Below are 20757 nucleotides of genomic sequence, written 5' to 3' on the forward strand. Positions count from 1 at the left end.
CTATAATTCGGAATCAGTCCCCAATGCTTCAGTTTTGCTGAAAAGTGGTACTGAATGAAACTGACAGAAAATGTAAACATTAGGAACATATTTGTCAGGTTCCATATTTGTCAGGTTCAAGCAGCACGATCTACAATTAAACAGATAATTAGTGTAATTTGGTGAAAATTCATCTTTTCTTGAAACCGCACACGCCATTGTTTATGTCAACATGACCGACCAATCGAATTACTGGATTAACGCTTGAAAAGGCAAGAAATTATGGCTAACCCTTGCCAAAAGCAAGCTACCCTAAGGACCGAAAAGGGGTGTTGGATCGTAAATACCTGTAACTATCCCTAAGACCGAGAACGGGTGTTGGATCGTAAAGACGTGTTAGTTTCCCTAAGACCGAAAAAGGGGTGTTGGATCGTAAAGACGTGTAAGTTTCCCTAAGACCCAGAAAGGGTATTCGATCGTGAAGCGAGAGTCACCGGAGCGTGAGGCACACAGTAACGGTACAGCGAGACAGCAGTGGCACTTTAGCGAGGTAATCGAGCGGATGGTAGAGCTCGGGCTGCACCCAGTAAACTGCATTGTTGCCAAAAAGAATATCTAAGAATGTCAAGAGACAAAGTCCTCGCAGAGAATGACAGCAGTAAATTTGTTGATACGACGTATAACATTCTTCACTCTCGCATTGATCGCAACTCCGAGAAGCTCGCGGCATTACGTTCACGTTCGCGTTCCAAAACGTGTTTGACCTGTTGCATAAACATATGACAAGTTTCCAGTCTTCATTCAATAATATCTAGATTCTCAAACAGTATATGTAAGTTATCTAAATATTATGTAACCACAACAGTAGCTGTGACCATTCAATCACATGAAGCACACGAGTTTGAAAATCTATTTTTAGAGAGCCACACAGCCACACACCATTTTTCTTATCCAATCATATTTGTGCTATGTAGGGCACCTACTTTCCATCCAATAAAGGTTTCCGTAACAAATATTGACGCCTCAGTAATGGTGGACATGGAGAAGATGGGAAGCCGTTTTCTGCTTCTGTGTGTGATAATATGTGAATTAACGACATTGTTAGAAGCTAGATATCCGGTTGTACTTGGTACGTATCGCGTGTTCATACTGATGATTTGTTATTTGAGACATGTACTAAGTTTCGAACACATTTATTGATAAAAACTGGCCATAGTAACTGAAAATCACTAGTTGGTTGGCCAACTCACGATCTCGATCGAAGTATGCCAGTATCAATGGCATGAAACGTGGTGTTTCACTGACTGGATCATCAGTTATACCTTTAGGAAAAGTGACAGTACATAGTACAATCGTGTAAGTTTGTTCGATATGTCATCTGGTCACTATTTTCTGTGTTGTGTTCCTCCCCTATTTTCATTTTGTACTAAAATGCCCTATTTTACAAGAAATGTTTTGGGGGAAAGCCGTTTACCGGATACATGTACTTTGATCTAAATGTTATGTGACGCTGGCCTACGCTTCACTGATCTGACTGGCCTCGTCGATCCGTATCTGCAGTTTCTGAAGGCGTTACTTATCATGCTTATGTAATGGTAAGGGGAGATTATCCTAACACTAGCCTTAGATTATAAACCCTTCACAATCGTTAGGGCAGAGACCATATAACAGTATGTGGTCTCTGGCTAGGGTAAGGCACCCCTTTCCACTTTAGTTGGGACTTGGGATAAGGGTTAGCCTATATCTCTCCATTCACCTTATTTTATGAATGATGGTCATCCATCGGATGTAATGGTGATGTTTTTCAGTTTAATTTTTTATTGGTGAAAGAATGACAGTACACATGATTGTTTACATTGTAGGTGCTGATCAGTAGCATTGAAGATTTGCTCTTATGATAAATAAAAAGAAGAGGTGAATCACAGTCATATGTAGCCTTAGCCTACTGCAATAAAGGGTCATAAAAATAAATAGTCCTGCAAGGTCTAGTGGCTGAATACACCACTTATGAATACATGTATCTTCATGTTACAGGTTTTCGAGACCCTAAAATGTGTTTCTGATTGTGTCTAAAACAATCCCATGACACTAAAATTAAGTCTTACCTTTGCAGTGCTTTGAGGACATTTATTTCTGTAAACAATTAGATGGTCAAATTACCATGTCTTGTTCATTTTTTAGTGATAATGCCTTGCTAGACAAGACGACTCGATCAGACGCCATCTTGTTACTGTCACATGATTTCGAGCCCCTCCATAGCAGTGAAGTTAAAAATAGATGCACAACATGATCAGTCACATCAGATTACAGACAGGAAGTTTGCATACAGCAGCAGATACATTTTCGGTGCATACAATTGTTTGATTCTGATGCAAAATTATCATCAAATGATTAAAATGTGCATTAGTGACAAAGTAAGTTTTGAGATTTGTTTTCATTACTTATTGAATATCTTACCTCGTGCACCTTAATTCGTAACATAACTTCAGCGGCAAGCAGCAAACACTTTGATATCTTCAGTGGACTTTGGAGTGTCTAACTTCATTACGTTATTAGGCACGTGGTTACATATTGTTTAGGGCTCAAAAAGAGGTGAGGCTAAAAAAATGTGTGGCGTGTAGATAATACAGTGTGTATATATTAGACTGCAGGCACTTGTATAGTGTTAGACAGTAGGGTTGGCGTTTTGGCACATAAATTGTATTGTAATATGTATCACGATACAGAGAGTTGTATTGTGATACATTTGTCAATACGTATGGAACTTCTTCATTCAATAATCTCGACTTCAGATTGCAAGATGGGTAGTATAGACAAACATGATAAACGTGACTATGTATTACATCATCAATGTGGAATGTTAATGTAAACAGCATGAAGCATGTGCTGTTTTCAAGGTTAAGATAGGAACCCAGTCCATCCAAATTCCTCAAGATAGTAGATATAATTTAATGAAATTTATAGAATTATGTATTTATTCATCTGTGACTGTATTGAAAAATATCAATACTCAAAGGTTGTATTGCGATACGTATATTGCTGACGGCCGTATTCCAGTAGACCAGTATTATCTGACTGGGCCACTTGTTCATTAGTCCCGACCCGTGAAGATCCGGGTTAGAATAGGTATTCAGCTACCCATGCTTGCCGTAAAAGGTGACTATGCTTGCCATAAGAGGCGACTCACTATATCAGGTGGTCAGGCTCGCTGACTTGGTTGATGCATGTCATCGTTTCTCAATTGTGTAGATCGATGCTCATGATGCAGATCACTGGATTGTCTGGTCCAGACTTGGATTATGTACAGACTGTGTTCACATAGCAGGAATATTGCAGAGTGTGGCATTAAAGGACAATTTTTTTTAATTTTTTTTTTTTCAGTTCCTGGTGATGGTGGAAGTCAGTTTTTGGCCAAGCTGAACAAATCAACAGGACCACATGAATTCTGCCAACAGAAGACATCATATTACTTTAACTTGTGGCTCAACTTGGAGGAATTGGCCCCATATGTCATAGATTGTTTTGTCGATAATATGAAGTGAGTAGATTTTTCATGACATCGTTTGTTGAAAAGATAGAATCATTTATGAATAGTAATATACTACTCTAAAGAAAAAACATGGTTAGGGACCGCTTAATTGTCCTTGGATTATCATGATTATTATATATTATTTATGTTATTGTTTGATGATTTGATTGGTCAATATTTCTGCATTACGTAAATAACTTTAAGGTTCAGTAACAATTGGAATCATGTCTGCTGTCTGTATTTAAACTGCAGTCTCATGTCTTAGAGTTGATCATTGTGAACATACAACTTTGTGTCAATTGGCGTTAGAAATTGGCACTAGTTCTGTAGTCCTTGCCAAACTGCTCAATAGTTAAGGTATCCTAAGGGCTAGTAAAAATTTGGCAATTTCAAGAATATTACTATTTGTTATCATTAGTGGACCAAAACTGTTTGTTTCTGTTGCTGTCAATGGTATTCCATAATACATGTGCAAATGTCAGCACCCTAACCATGCTAACTGAGTGTGTGCTACATTACATCTTCCAAATTTGGGGTTCGACTTGAAGACTCACTTTAAGATGCTTAAAATTATGTTTGGTACGGATTGCAAATGAAGTAGGACTGTTGCAAAGTGTTTTCAGAAACATTGTGATAAATATACCTGTGTACCATGACACAACTTGTTCTACCTGAAAGAGTTTCCATTGTAATTTGCTTACTGTATTAATCACCGCATACAGACAATATTCTTTGATTATTTTGAGTTGTGTGATTTTGTAGTATGTGAATTTCTCTAATTGAATGTTTTTGCTTGCTTCTAGAAGCAGTATTGATTCTCCCCAGTACTTTGCCTAAACACCTGCTTGAATATAAATATTAGCAGAACAGTCACCTTAAGTATTTTAGCCAGACTTTGACACTTTAGAAATACCTGTTGCGATGTAATTGCAACTGTAATCATGCTAATGAATGATGTCAACAGGGTAACTAGCAATCATGGATCATGAGTTTTGTACTAAAAACAACTGAGATTCAACACTGTCTATTTTGCATCCTCTATTGTCCAGGGCATGATATTTCCACCCTGTTATAATAAACTCCCTGGATTCATTTACTATCGTGGTTTCGAGCTCGATTAAATGACACAACCCTACGAATAGCCATCATTTCAAATAGCTCTCATGAGCCAGAGAAGTTCTGAGCTACGTTAGTGATTATACTCTGCTGGCAAAAAGTTTTAGTCATAACAGAATGGTGATATGATACACCGGGTGGTTGAGGATGACGTTTAGACTACTTGATCTTTCCCCATTTCACAATATTTAACAAGTTCTAAATGAAAATTTTTAAATGTGAAATAATCTCTTACTCTCTCTAATCTAACATTTTTGATACATCAAGTAACATAAACCTGATTGCTAAACAATGCTAAAAGCACTAGCTAGAGCCAGTTACATCATTTTTAGGATATCCTCAGATCTGTTTGAGTTTTGAAAGGTTGAATTTTATGTTACCACTTTTTTGGCTGGTAGAGTTTCTATGCTGAGTTCTTCCCTTGAGAGTTCAGATCACCAGGATGTAAAGTCATATAATAGGTCATCTGACATTTTGGAAGTGTATATTTGTCGGTTGACGAGGAAGGAGTGTAAAATGTCACTTGTCTGGCTAATGAGGTGCTGATGACTGTTACCTTATCTACACCAGGGGACCAGTTTTTATGTTTTGTCACTTAATTTTCCCTATACTAATGCATGCTTCAAATCTCTGGCACATTTTGTTTTCTTTCAATAATTGTGTTTGGGTAAATTTATTTCTCAACTGTTTTGCAGTTCGAGCAGTTTTGAGAGGCAAATAAATGTCATTTGTAATATTTCTTCAACATCTGTCCCAATGGCCTGATTCTGTTTCTGAATAATTTACAGGCTGCTGTCATGTAGCTTGAATATAACTAAGTGTGACATCAAACAACAAACAGATTCTTATCCTTAATTTGAAACACTATCAGAGCTTGAATTATTGCCCATCCAAAAGTATTGTGGGAAGGACTTTTTTTTTTCTTTTTTTTTTCTCTCTTCTATTCTCTTCTCTTCTCTTCTCTTTAATTGACAGGTTTAACTATAGGGTTGGCTGAGAAACCAGAAACACATTCACTTGTTTTTGTATTTTGTGTGTTTTCATATTTTTTAATTATATATTTATTTTATATTTTTGGGGGAGCTGGGATTGGAGCCTTGATATTAACTGTAACATTGCAGCCTGCACAGTTCAAAACACATTATGGCATCCCTCCGTCCCACCTGACGTTTCATGTTGCCTTTGTATATCCCTGCCCGCTAACCCTTGCCAAGTTGTTTTGATTTATAACAGTATGCATGTGTTGCTTGTGTTTGTGACTGACAGTGACTTATTTCTCTCTCTGCTGCAGACTTCATTATAATTCAACTTCACACACAACAAGCAATACCCCTGGTGTGGACATCGTTATCCCTGGTTTTGGGAACACGTCTAGTGTAGAATGGCTTGACCCTGATTATTATGTGCACTTCTCATCCAGTAAGTGTGCGCTATATAGCTTTTGTGTATCTAACCCAGGGCTGCATGTGGGTTTGGCCAAAGCTTCATCTATGAACAGTGTTTCCATACAGGAGAGATTTGTATTTTGATATGTTTTGCAATATTTGTGTATCATGTCATTCATGAACATGAATTTAAGTGCTGTTCAATGAAATATCAGACCGGATCACAGTTGCTGTAGTGCTGTAGAGTTCCTGATTATGTTGTGATTAAAGTGTCTTAGTGCTTGTAATCACAGTCTGAAAACCGAATCTATGAAATTTTCAGTTTGTACTATCAGGTAGTTCATATACTAAGACTAAACTACACTGTAAATAATGCCTTAATAATGTAGATAATGCGTGTTCGGGCTGGTGGACTTGAAAAGTTTTTAAAATAAGCCAAGCTGTATGAGATGATGTATAAAAATGGGGGAAAATTAGCAGATATAAATTTAGCAAATCAAGACATGGAGAAAGCACCAAATTCAGTTGACATCTCCAGAGATTTATCTTGACCTACTCAGAGGCTGGTATTCACCAAGTCTGCAGCAAATGTCATAAAAAAATTCCAAATTGGAATTAATAATTTCCAAATTTCGCAATAATAACTAATTGAATGGCTTTGTACATCTATGATCTTTAACAGGAGCAATAAATGAGAAGAGATTTTAAATTCATTTTTTATATAATTGCGTTAAATTCAAAATTCTCAATTTAGAACTTTTTAAAAAAATCCCACTATTTCCCAATTTGGCTACCATTGGCACTAATAGTTTGGAATCGTGGATAAATCCCTGATCTCTGAACATTATTTATCAGCATAGGTTTTGTAACCCTGAGGTTTTATGTCTTAAAACCATATCATTTTACCCACAAGCGAATCATCACCTTATGTCTTGATACTGCCAGAAAATATTACTGCTAGAGTAAAGCTTGACCTATGAAACAATGTACTGGTACTGGAAAATGTGTGCCATCAACACACATGTAGCCTTTGGTTTTTCACAAACATAACAGGCCTACAAATAAGAAGGCATATCAAGCATAATAATCCAACAAAAAGCAATCAGGAAAGTTTATTTGTGTAACTAATTTGCATTATGAGGAAACTATTCTTTGGAGTCATTTCTGCTTAGCATTTCGTGATTGTTGAGTTCAACTTTGTTTAAATTATCAGTTATTGACAGACAATTTCCTCTTGCCTTTTGGATAAACTTCCTGATATTTGACAGTTCATTAAGCATGCCCATCACAATAATCATGTTAATCATTATAGTAAATTATTAAGTTGTAAGTAGTCCTTGTTATCGGGTCATTTTCCAGACAACTGCAGTGAGGTTTGGTCGAATTATTTTTATTTGATTAATGAAAAGAGAATCTCTCCTGAAGCGAAACACTGTACAAAGATTGAGTTTGATTTCTGTTAGGATGCAATTCCGTGAACTCAAGATGATACTTGTTTTCTCGCAGGCTTCTCTATGATAATACAACCCGTAAAACCAGAAACCAAGTCGGGGTAGACATTGTGATCCCCGGATTTGGCAACACTTCGTCTGTTGAATGGTTAGACTCCAGTCAGCTCGCTGCTAGTAAGTTCATAGCGTTGTGTAAAGGGTTCCCTCAAACCACCATTGACTCTGTATGAACAGCAAACAATAGCCACACTGTTATCTCCAAGGTTGCGCTTATCTCCAGTCAATCCCAGCAATATCCTTATTGAAACAATTTTCTTAGACCTTTTCCATGGTAACAATATCTCTTGATATTTGTACTCGATCATGGCAACTTGAAATTGATTTTATGACTTTGATCAATAAGAGCACATGAAGTACATGTATTAATATCATCCTTATGCTCAGCATTGATACAAAAAATTGGCTATCTTTCCTTAATGATAAGCAATCAGTGACTATGTCTTTTATATAGCAGTTTATTTTTAAGCCACATATCAAGCAATGAATTATGCAATTCGGGAATTAAGCATCAAAGTCCAAGGGTTGTGATGACCCTAATGTTAAGAATTATCAATTTAGGGGTTCCTGTACAGTGTTAGAAATTGGTACTTGTCCTATAGTCCTTGCCAAACTGCCCAATAGTTAAGGTATCATAAGGATTGGAATTGCAAAACTTTGCCCTTTTTAACATGTTTAAGGGTTTTGCTATATGTTATCATTAAAAGTACTAGTGGATTAAAACTGTTAGTTTCTGACACTGCTGTATTGAAATACAATTGGTGCAAACCTCAAGGTCCCCCCATTATTTCTAACCGTGTCATGATTGTAGAAGTTTTTTGTTTGTTTATTTTAAACATTTTTATTGTCACGATTGTAGAAGTTTGTTGATTGTTGAATCGAAATGATGCGGATACATGTGAAACTGTTTTAGCAGGAAGAACCTTCATATTGAGAATGTCAGTCTGTTCTAAAGACGGTAAATGAAAATAGTTAACAGTATTATATGTCCATATGCAATACAATCACATGTACATTGAGTACTTATGATACATTTAAGAGTGAAGATGCTCACAGATGGTCAATAGTCAATTGCTTGATACCAAAGTATTCTTCTCGAACTCACTTATGATAACCACGGAACCTGTCACAATTGGAGGAGTAATGTGTAGTGAGATGTTACGTGATGCCTCAGATATGCACATTTGTCCACATCACTATCTTGACAGTTTTCAGAGAGATAGGAGCATGTGAGGTGTGATGATAAGGGTAGCTGTGATACAGTACACAGTTTGGGATAGGTCAAGTGTTTATCTGGACCTGCTTAGAGACCAATATTTGACCCCAAATCTGCAGCACTTGTCTGTAGACATTTCCAAATTGAAATTAAACATTTCCCAATTCATACAGTTATAGTTAAAACTGATGTTGTGGCTTTTGTAGATGTGACTTCCCTGTTAACAGAACCAATACGGAGGAAGAGGATTTTATGTTCAGTTTTACATTTATGCATGGAAGCAATGTCACAATTCAAAGTTAAAGTACCTCTGAATTTTAAGAAAATAAAATTTTTGAAACAATCCCAATTTTGGACAATGGAACGATTACCCCCAATTTTCCTGCCAAGGGCACTAGAATCCTTGATATGAATCTGTAATTATCACAGGAATCTGAAATTTAAGTGTGGGCTGGGATATAATTGCCTGATTGCTGTATTCCTACCTAATATGTACTACCGTATATGACCGCGTATAAGCCGAATTTTGAGGACCAGAAAAAAGGTTCTGTAGAAAGGGGTCGGCTTATCCACGGGATACACTTTCATAATAGTATTTTTCAGATCGTGATCTGTCAGAAACATCGCCTGAATGACGGTCCAATAGATTACAACTTTTTCATCATGAGTTTTTAACGATAACGCCATGCTTACGATGCTGAATTCAAACTGCGAGTCTTCGCTCCAGCTGATATATTTTCTCACGGGTTCATAATTCTATATACACCAATTCACAAAATGGCGCTTGGTTGTTGATGGCAACATATAACGATCATTATGAGATTAAAAAAACCCACGAGAAACAGCTTCCCACATTATGAAAGTGGATGACTTGTTTGTTAAATCTTTATGAGAAATAATAATGACTTTTTCAATATAATTACAACGTTTTTCATCTTATATTTTTTAATATCCGCGAGTACCGGCACATGTCTTGCACACCGACTTCGCAGTGTTTTTTGTCTTTCAATTCCTGGTTCGGCTTATCTGCGGGTCATATCATTTTCTTTCGTATTTCAATGGTCAAATTAACACCTCGGCTTATCTACGGGATCGGCCTATCCGCGGTCATATACGGTATATGTAAACAAGATACAGACGAGGAAAGAAATGCACTAGTAAAAATCTAACCCTAGTCCTTTAGGCCACTTGATTTGTGCACTGCAAACTTTCCAAATATGTTTGCTCACACGATATTGTGACAATAAGAAGAAACATTTAGTTGTGTACTTGTTTGTATAAATGTTCACAAAGAACAAGGTTTGTTGAGCTTTCCCCTCAGTATACTGGTATATTTAAGATATGGTACATCACCGTATACATGTAGTTATACAATAGCAGTAGGGCTATTTTCATCTCACAATCAACCCTATAATCATGATAATCTCTTGATTCTTGTGGTTATACATGTATGATAGTGAATCAAGACAAGTCTCACAAGTCTTATTGATTAAGCTTAATGTCTTATTTCCTATGAAAATAATATGAAGTCATGCTGAAGGGATAGTAGGGAAAATGACAAAAAACAAGCTTGGTGTTAGAACATGTATACTATGGATAATGTGCAGCCTTGGGGTAATACGCATTGTTTTACTGATACTGTGAACATTTTACATTTTTGGAAATGTATTTTTTTATGTTTGTTTTCAGTGATATTATTCTGAGATTAAGTACTTATTACTATATAATGTATTGCAGGAGTAAATTTTTGTTTTGTTTCAAATGTCTGCTGGTATGTCTCTGTGTTAAGTCAAGATTCAAAACCAAAATGTGTTCCAATCAGTAATTCTGGAAACACAAAATATTGTTCCTGGAGCTGTGTCACGGTGAACATTGGGATTGTCTGGTCCAGACTCAATTATTTACAGACCGCCGTCATATAGCTGGAATATTGCTGAGTGCGGCGTTAAACAACAAACCAACAACAACAACAATATGTTAATAAGAAGTGCTGAACAATTGTCACCAGCTTGTAACTAAGACAGAGATTGATTTGCATGAAAGGGAATTGTGATAACAAGTCAGGTCAGCTAGAGTTGAATTAAGAGTTGGGGATGTCATTCCAGCATCTTACTTCGCCCCTATTGTGGAAGCCCTGGTAAAATGGGGATACAAGCGAGGAGAGAGCGTCCGTGGAGCACCATATGACTTCAGGAAGGCACCAAGTAAGTCTTATTATTATGTTAGCTAAGAGACACATTTTTATTTCTAGTTTAAAGAAAAGGAAACCCTCATTGGACGTTTTTAAACAAGTATTAAAAGATGCTATTTATTTGGAATATCGGTCAGCAAAAACTAATAATAAGCTTAGCACTTATAACAAAAAGTGGATATTGTATTTTGGTTTACATGATGCCTTGAATCTTACATAGATTGCTGACTGTGTGTTATCATTGATTGTTTCCAATCACTTTGACTCTATTGCCAAAGAAAAACTGTAATGTTTTTCCAAGATAAGGATTACAATACTATAATTCGGTACTGTTTATTCCTTTATTATTAGCTTATCTTTCTACGATTGCGCATAAATATGGTTTTAACTACTTTCATGCCAGAACATCCTGCTCGATCCTTCATGATCAAGGCCTATCCTCCAAATATGCAGTGTCAAAATGTTAATTGCTATATATGTATATATCACTGTGTATGTAACCACTGAAACTGGAATAAAAATTATTTGAAAAAACCCGTCTTATGACATATGATATGCTGATGGAAAGAAATAGGGGAATGACATGTGGTAAATCCTGATAGTGTATGTCAGCGCTCCCAACCTCATTTAACTCCGATCTACATTCTAACTTCCACTGCACAAAACAGTAGCAGGCAGTAAGATTTTATTGAGATCGTTGATACACCAGAAACTCACATGAAAGTTGTTGTAAGAGGCTACTAACGGGATCGGGTGGTCAGGTTCGCTTACATGGTTGAAGGATGTCATCGTATCCCAATTGCGTGCATCGATGCTCATGATGTCAATCACTGGATTTTCTGGTCCAAACTCGATTATTTACGGACCACAATCATATAGCTGGAATATTGCTGAGTGTGTCGTTAAACAACAAACAAACAGTTACTTCTGTGTTCCCTTATATAATTTCATCAGTATATTTTTCTAAAATCTAATAAACAGGATTTTATCCTGGGGAGTGAACTCGACTAATTTTAGCCCATTTGTTCATATACTGCCTACCATATGAAGGAAGTCAGTTATAGAGTATTGGTGTTAAAGGTTTTGGTAGAAACTGGCTTTCATGGCAATGAATTTCTATGACTATGATCATGATAAGAAGTACTTAAAATTCTAACTGGGGATATTCCAAGGAAAGGCAGTTGTTTGATTAATGAACTGAAATATATCAGGTTTTTTTTGACAATATTATATTGATACACAATGTAATATTTGTGATAACACTTTTCTTAGTAACAAACAAATGCGAGTACTTTTGGGGGTTCAATCCTATCTGAGATTCAAACCAACACTATCAGAGAGAAGTACCTAATCGCCAGCACACTCAGTCAGATGTCTAACCCACTCAGCCACTGAGGCTTCAAAAATATGGAAGTCCTACAACTTGTAGTCTAGATCGCATGCTTTGGGTACCCTCAGAAAAGTGTAATTTGAATACACACTTTGTCAATGGGGTACATAAAGCATGTGATCTAGACTTCTATCACTTGTGAGCCTGGCCCAATTTTGATTATTAACAGACCACAATAGTATAAATGAAACAGACAAAATTTATATCTTAGTTCATAGTTTTCTCAAAACTATTTCAGATGAATTTGATGTTTTCTACAAAAATCTGACGTCTTTGGTTGAGGACACATATGTCAGGAACAACAACACAAAGGTGGTCCTCATAGCCCACAGCATGGGGAACCCCACCACTCTGTACTTCCTCAACCACAGGCCTCAGGTGTGGAAGGACAAGTATCTGCACTGCTTCATCACCATCTCGGGGGTGTGGGGAGGAGCCGTCAAACCACTCCGCCTCTTCTCTGCTGGTAGGTAACTCGCTTGCTCTGCTCTGCTCTGATCTGATCTGATCTGATCTGATCTGATCTGATCTGATCTGATCTGATCTGATCTGATCTGATCTGATCTGATCTGATCCCTTTTTGGGATGTTAAGATGGAATATGTCTCCAGGACAGAAATATGTGCTTTTTGTAAGATTCGTTGAAAATTTATCTTTCAGAGTTTAAAGCTAGTCATGCTTGTACGAGACAAGAATGTTTAATACTGTCACTTTCATTCAGTTCAGCATTGAGAACTGGTTCTGAATTATAGCCCTGAAATGGGACTTGTCCATGAGGACTGCCATCATGGACTTATCACTTGTTCTCAGCACAATTCAGTGTCAGGCTAGCCGAGAAGCATGACTTTTCGAGGGCTATTGTAAGATTATTTGCAGACTGTGAAATGAAGCAAGTCTTTTGTTGTCTGCGGGTTAAAACAGCATTTAGTAATTTAGTCATCCCCACTGGGATGTAGGCTGACATGACAAAACTTATTATGCTGCCAGATGATATGCCTGACGCAAATTCAACTTTACAGGGCTCGATTTTAGGAATATGATTTGACTTGCTCAAAGTGCATGTTGACGTAAAAACCTAGTTGCACCAGAAAAAAACAGGTTACACTACGGTCCCATAAATATTATCAAAGTTGAAACAAAAATGCATAAACTAGTCTAAGTAATTATGATCTCCGATCTATGATGACTGTGTCATGATTTTTAATACAGTTATTACTAGCTGTCACAGTATTTATGTGGCAATGTCACCAATGGCAACCTTCATATAATGCGTAATGATTATGTTTTTGGATAATCTGAATGTTATAACTTGACACAGTGTTTAACGTTAGTGATAGATGATGCCACAGAACAGTACAGCTCAGTGGCAGTACTCATTATCACGGCGTCAAGCAGACTCTTCAGTTCTGTGTCTAGAAATGCAAGTTGGTGTTTGCGTTCTGTTTGTGTAAAGGTCTTCAGCAGCCCATGCTTGTCGTAAAAGGCGACTAACAGGATCAGGTGGTCAGTCTTGCTGACTTGGTTGATACATGTCATCGATCCCAATTGCGTGGATCGATGCTCATGATGTCAATCACTGGATTGTCTGGTCCAGACTTGATTATTTACAGACCGCCGTCATATAGCTGGAATATTGCTGAGTGCGGCGTTAAACAACAAACAAACAAACAAACATGCATTGTATATAAGTCACATCTTATGACACAAATTTGGGGGCAAATTTCGATTCCCCACATGGGTGCTCAATATGTGGTGTTCCCTGGCCTGATATAACTTGAATTTTGCTAAAAGTGTTAAGCCATACTTAGTAATTGGACACAATATGTTGTAATTTACTCTTAGTTTTTAATAAAGTACTAAAAATTCAATTTCAGGTGACAACTTGAATGTTCCCTTTGTCGAGGGCATCAATGTTAGAGAAGAGCAAAGGTCCATGCCAAGTTCTGCCTTCCTCATGCCTTCGGAGAAATTCTGGGCAGCGAATGAAGTGCTGGTCTCCCAGCCGAAGAGGAACTACACAGTCAAGGACTACAAGGCATTCTTCACAGATCTGGGCATTCCAAATGCATACCTCATGCGCCAGGACACAGAGAATCTTGTGAAAGACCTCATTCCCCCTGGGGTGGAAATCCACTGTCTTCATGGAGTCAAGATGCCAACACCATTGCAGTTTATATTTGGAGAGGGAATGTGGCCTGACAAGCAGCCTAAAGTGGTCACCGGGAACGGGGATGGCACTGTCAACATCCGAAGCTTGCATGGATGCCTCTCTTGGCAAGGAAAACAGAAACAGAAGATTTACCATAAAGAGTTTCCCAAGGCAGAACACACAGAAATTCTGTCCAATAAAGATGTCTTAGCTTACATTAAAACAGTTGTCAATAGCTAATGCATCAAAAGGTTAGACTTTTTTTTAAATAGGAAATGAAAGGTACTGAATGGGTAATGAAATGAGTATTGGTTCTATTTTATATGTAAATGACAAAATATCTCGGTGTGATTTGATTACAATTTCTTTTGAACTGGAAAATATGTATTTATTTGAATATGTGCAAATCAAGAGAAGCTTTTGATGTTAAGTTTTGTTTTTAACTCTTGTGCGACTCTTCGAGGTGAAACTGCCAGATCAGTAAATAGTGACGAGGATGAAGAGAATTTTATAGTTTGTTAGAATATATGCACAGTGACCTCTTCAGTACTGAGAATATACTCTGATTCTTGCATTTGGTACAAGGCTAGTCACTCTAAACTATCAGGTATCTACACAGCTGCTAGTTGGCCTCAAGTTGCCTAACCTATAGATGATTGTCTGAACTATGATCATGAAACAGGTATAGCTGATATATTTTCCACACTTCTGAAAGTGATAATGAAAAATGTTAATGCATAATCACAGTCATTCCAAGAGCATCCTATCAATGCATAATGCCCTAACTCAGACTAGGAATGTATTGCAATATTGATGTACATGTATCGATACATTTTTAATGTTGATACTGTACCGATACAAATTTATGAATCTAAATTAATAATTCACTGCCACAGAAACATTTACATTTATTAAAATTACCATGGTATAAAGATGGACTAGCAGAAGGCAGAAAATCGTCTGAGTTCAATTTAATTTTATACTGATTAATTGCAGGTCTTCATGGGTAGTTTTTGTCTATACACATACAGAATAAATTAATCTCATTATTAATTGATGCATTGATACTAAAATTTCCAATCAGCAACACCTCTAACTGTGTCTGTGTCATGTCAGTACCGAGGTGTTTGTGGATTATTTCTGTACTTATTGACATACAGTTTGACACTTTTTATCCTTGTTTGGTCGGACTATTTAGTTTCATGTTAAACTTGTTATGGCCACACATTTTTTATTTCTCGTTACACAGGCCCCCTACCCCTACAGAAAAGCAGGTAGAAAAGAAATGATTTAAACGTAAAAGATTTATTTTTATTATATATCCCGCTAGTAATATGGACCCTCTTATACAATATAAAATGTTATACGCTATATAAAGTCCATGTCTACATCACTATCAATGATTTAAGAAGCCAGCCAGTTTTATCGCCAAGGCAGAAAGAGTTTCATAAAATAAATATATTATTGACAATCCTATTTGTTTTTATTTCGACCAACCTTTTGTGGAAAAGCTGGAATAAATCTGTGAAACTTTTAATTAATCAAGTGTGACCAAATGAAAAAATTCAGTTTGACCAAGCTAAAAATATCTTGTTTTTAATTTGAGCATGTTGACTTGGAAAATGGGTAGATTTCAGAACGAAAATACCTTTTAAGTTTTGATTACTTTGCACTGAGTGTGGCAATAGGTTTTTGCTACTTGTGTGTTTGCAATTATGTTTATTGACCATGTAATGCTTAGCCTGTTTACTTATCATAGAAAAGCCATTTTGCTGTCTCTGTTTTAGCACACTAGAGAACATGGGTATACTGTAATATGATATTATTGTATCGTTTTGAAAGAAAAAATTAATGTTTTACAACCATCATGTCCATATTAGTAATGAAAACAATAATGTCTGAATTAATCTCAGTATGTATATGTGTCTTTAATTTATTTTTGCAGAAATTTATGTGAAGCGATCTCTTGTGACAATTCTGATGTTCATGAGTGTCTTGTCCTAATTTATGCAGAGATGTGTAACATCATGCTTCTGTGTCACATACTCATTCCATCATGTGTTATTCTGTGTATAAAGTGACAGCTAATATGTATGTGAGATAGTTTGATGTGTACATACAGATATCCTCATTTCACTGTGGTGCTTGCCGTTTCTAATGTCCCATGTTGGGTCGTTAGGGGTGACCCTGTGGAGATTCCGGGTTAGAATAGCTCCCCAGCAACCTATGCTGGTCGTTAGAGGTGACCCTGTGGAGATTCCGGGTTAGAATAGGTCCCCAGCAACCTATGCTGGTCGTTAGAGGTGACGAAATGAATCGGATGGTCAGACTCACTGACTTGATGATTGTGTTCCATCATCCCCTGATGATGTGGATCATTGCTCACAGTATCAATCACTGGATTGTCTGATCCAGACACGAATATTTACACACTGCCATCATAGAGCTGGAATATGCTGTGCATGGCATTAAACAACAAACAAACAGTGTCTCCTGTTGATATTTTCTACGATCCTCATTGGTATTATTGAGCTAGTTGCAAGAGACTGGTTTAATGTTATGATCCATTTTCTTTATGATGACGATATAAGGTTCCCACACTTACTTTAAGTCATTTGCAATGTAAAATAGTGCTTTATGTATAATTGAATAGGGCTGGCTGTCGATAGAGATTATTGTGAATGATAATCACTATCTAAATATTGATCAATTATTGATAAATATGGGAAAAGTAACTTGAAGCAAATATGCAAGAAAATCAAGAAAGAAATCAACATATTTTATGCCACTGGTGAGTAGTGACGCGTTTATGCATAGATTATTTTGTGGAAAAAAACAGTTGCTTTCCATATTCAACAATTGGCATTATTGACAATAACAAGCCTGTTTCTGTAAATCTAAACGTTATTTCATCACAATGGTTTATATAAGATATTTTTGATGATTTTCATATAGATAATTGGTAATATTTCTTCCCATCAACAATGATTCTGATTATTGATGTTTTAGCCAGCTCTATAAGTGAAAGGTAAACAATTTCTCTCTATTGTAATCATGTGGTAGGTAACAGCTCAATTGTCGTATCCTCTGACAAACATGATATGTGTATTATCCCTTGACAATATAAAGGTCAATCATGTGTTACACGAACCACCACGATGTCTGTCACATGCTTTGTTGTACCTCAGGAATGGTGTTTATATGAACCTGATCGGGATCCACCCCCTGTATGCTGGATGCTTAGTCATGAGCTTTGTAACCTATACATAACATGTCTTATGTTGATTCCTTCTTGTGTGATGGACTTTCAACACCATTGATGATGATGTGAACTTAGCAATCAGTAGGTCGCATGCTTATGCTGAGTCATGTCATCACCTTGACAACTGAAGCTATGGAGCAATTGTTGCTAGTCATTGATTCAATGTCTTTAAATGTTGACTTCACCGATGTTGTGCAGTAGAGACAGTTTGAGCAGAGAATGTAGAGACTGATTACCTGGTGGAAGTTGTGAGAACGTCAGACTGCAACCTTGAAGGCAGAGTGATGGAAGATTTTTATAGCTGTACATGCTCAATCGGTAGTCCATGTTTGCTTACATTTCATTGGTTAATGGAGTAATAACCTGTTCTTATTGGTTCCTGAATTCTTTTTATCCCCTGCCAAGTTTTCTCAGAGACTACTGAAGTTATGGAAGAGATACTTAATCAAGACTAAGCTCTCGAATTTGTGCCATGAATGATTTTTTTCTCGAGAAGGGGCCTTTTGTGTGTAATAATTTCACATTTGATAATATATTCTGATGACATAAAGCGACCTTAGTGCCTATCTCTTCTTAAGGCTTTCTAGAACTATCTTTTTATAGTTTTTATTCAATACTATATGAACAAACATAATTCTAATGTGCCCTATGGCGGGGGATAGTTATGATGCTGTTTTCTTGTTTTAGCTATTTTAAGTACTTTAACATCAGGGTATGTTATTAAAATGTTTCTAACATGTTTGCTTTTGTGATGTAATGATGCTGACGTCATCTAAAAACAATTAGTGGCCCCAGGATATTGGGTAAGGAGTAAGACTAACTAACTTCCACAGTATTACAATATCTCTGGAAAAATAATGTCGCAAGCCGTTTTCCAAGGCTGATGATTTGCAACAATGCAATGCAATTGAAAGTCACTCTTATTTATGTGTTTTACAGTCTAATTCATTATGTACACCGCTTGTTTTCATCCAGTGAATCTAACTGTAGGGATGAACAACTGTATCACAGTAGTTGAATATATCAACACATTTCCAATATCGTACTGGACCCCCACCTAAATGTGAAGTCCTTCTGTGGCAATTAACACAAGCAGCTTATCAAACACTCACCTGTGTTGTGTGTGCTGTAGATCATGCAGTGTTGCACTCTGCACTCTGCATATTGTAATGGGATCATTTTAGATGAAACAGCATGTATTGAAAATTACTTTATATGCTTAAGAGGAAACATAATTGAATATAGATTCAGTTGCTGAATGTGGTATTTGCCTTCTTTGCAGCTATCACTTGTCTTGTCTTCCATTACTTTTCAAGATGTGATTTGTTTCACATATTTCCTGATAACTGTATCCTTCCTGGCTGATATTGTCAGAGTTAAATCCTGGCTGATATTATCTGAGTTAAATATCTAAATGTGTTAGGAAGGATGAAATAATTATCTTTGCCTGATGCCTTTTGTAGTCTACGTTGTTCATCATATTCACTCTGCCGTTAAAGGCGGACATGCTTGTTGTAAGAGGCAACTAACGGGATCGCGTTGTCTGGCTCACTGACTTGATTGATGCATGTCATCACATCCCAGTTTCATGGATCGAGTCTGGTCCAGACTCGATTATTTACAGATCGCCGTCATGTAGCTGGAATATTGCTGAGTGCGGCGTTAAACAACAAACAAACAGTGTCTCCTGTTTATATTTTCTACGATCTTCATTGGTATTATTGGGCTAGTTGCAAGAGACTGGTTTAATGTTATGATCCATTTTAGTCAAAACATTACTCCTTGCAGGCATCCTGGGGTACAGCTTGTGAGTAATTCTCAGTGTATCACCCACAAACATGAAGTCATACAGAATGGCTGAAAATAAAGACTGAACTTTATTTAGACAGCGATTGGTTGCTGTTCCCTGACACCATACTCTTGGCGCTACATCTGTTTTGATTTGCTTCCAATAGAAACTGTTTCAAAAACATCCAGTGTTCAAAGAGTATCATTATCTGGAGAGACCTCTTGAGTCACTTCAGTTAAGGCTGTATGTCATGAACTGTGCAACAGACCATGTCTTTTCCTGTGCAGCTTTAGACATTTTCAGGATTTTAGTGACCCGAAAATGACCATTTTTTAATTTGTTGAAAAGATGAAATGAAAAGTAAATATTTTTGAATCTCTGTCTCGATAATATGTATCCGATGTTTTAATGTTATATTTCCTGTTTGTGTTTAATTTTTAGTGTGAACAGCTGATTGATAATTGTCATATTTTTCTCACGTTTGAATTGCAATTTTGCCAAAAAGGAGAACTTGACCTCATGTTGTACTGAGGGTACTGCTACTTCCAGTCTACATTTGCCATTTCTAGACACCGTCTGACAGTATGGATTTCATGAACTTTTATTTGCCATAATGATACAACACAGTAAATAGAAGCCTGATAGAAGCCAGATCCATCATAACAATTAGTATCACTTTGTGAAATTTGGCCTATTTCACTGGTGCAAATATTCTACATCTTTTCTTCCATCAAAGTATTTTCTAAAGAATTGATGGATATGTTCCACTGGGTATCAAAGAAGACAACAACCCTATTTTCAAGAAAGGGTTTGAATTAAAGGTACACTCAACAAAAGGCATTATTTCCTTTTTTCTTTCTTGTTTTCAGAATATAGGGTAAGGTCATCTGTAGTGCAGGGAAAATCATAGGTCAGATGGCAGAGTAATTTGTTTCAAGATGATTTAACATCTGATTTGCCTAGTCTGTCACATTTATACCTGATGGAGATGAAAGTTATTTAATGATATCCCCTTATTGTATTTTTAAACTTGTTGAATTACCCATCTCCATTCTTGACTGAATTATATTATATTTTAATGTCATTGTTTTGCTTTGTAAAATTTGTAAATATGAGTTTTAGTGCAAATTGAAATAAATGATTGATTTTGAAGTTTAGATGTATCCTGTGTTGGTGTGTGTATTTCTAGCCCAAGAAGACAGATGTGTAAAACAGACAAAGAATCAAGGAGGGTCGCTTTGGGT

The 20757-nt window shown here is 36.6% G+C and overlaps 1 protein-coding gene across 2 annotated transcripts; it reads left to right on the top strand.

Moving 5' to 3' along the window:
- Positions 1–1008: 1008 nt before the first annotated feature.
- On the top strand, positions 1009–20670 carry LOC139454515 (lysosomal phospholipase A and acyltransferase-like). Of its 2 annotated transcripts, none has more exons than XM_071236270.1 (6): positions 1009–1108; positions 3361–3517; positions 5916–6043; positions 10839–10937; positions 12553–12780; positions 14188–20670. In XM_071236270.1, the coding sequence occupies exons 1-6, from the start codon at positions 1009–1011 to the stop codon at positions 14700–14702; spliced, it is 1227 nt and encodes a 408-aa protein (XP_071092371.1). In that variant the 3' UTR covers positions 14703–20670. The 2 variants fall into 2 exon arrangements, with proteins under 2 accessions (XP_071092371.1, XP_071092372.1); XM_071236271.1 differs by lacking the exon at positions 5916–6043 and adding an exon at positions 7516–7634 and having other exon boundaries at positions 1010–1108.
- Positions 20671–20757: the final 87 nt, after the last annotated feature.

The sequence above is a fragment of the Haliotis cracherodii genome, unplaced genomic scaffold (genome assembly GCF_022045235.1).
Source record: "Haliotis cracherodii isolate W230 unplaced genomic scaffold, xgHalCrac1.p SCAF_10, whole genome shotgun sequence".
NCBI classification, from domain to species: Eukaryota; Metazoa; Mollusca; class Gastropoda; order Lepetellida; family Haliotidae; genus Haliotis; species Haliotis cracherodii.

Coding starts and splice junctions, on each gene's coding strand:
- LOC139454515 (XM_071236270.1), top strand. CDS start 1,009: ATGGTGGACATGGAGAAGATGGGAAGCCGTTTTCTGCTTCTGTGTGTG. Junction 1,109..3,360: donor TAGATATCCGGTTGTACTTG/GTACGTATCGCG, acceptor TTTTTTTTTCAG/TTCCTGGTGATGGTGGAAGT. Junction 10,938..12,552: donor TGACTTCAGGAAGGCACCAA/GTAAGTCTTATT, acceptor AAACTATTTCAG/ATGAATTTGATGTTTTCTAC.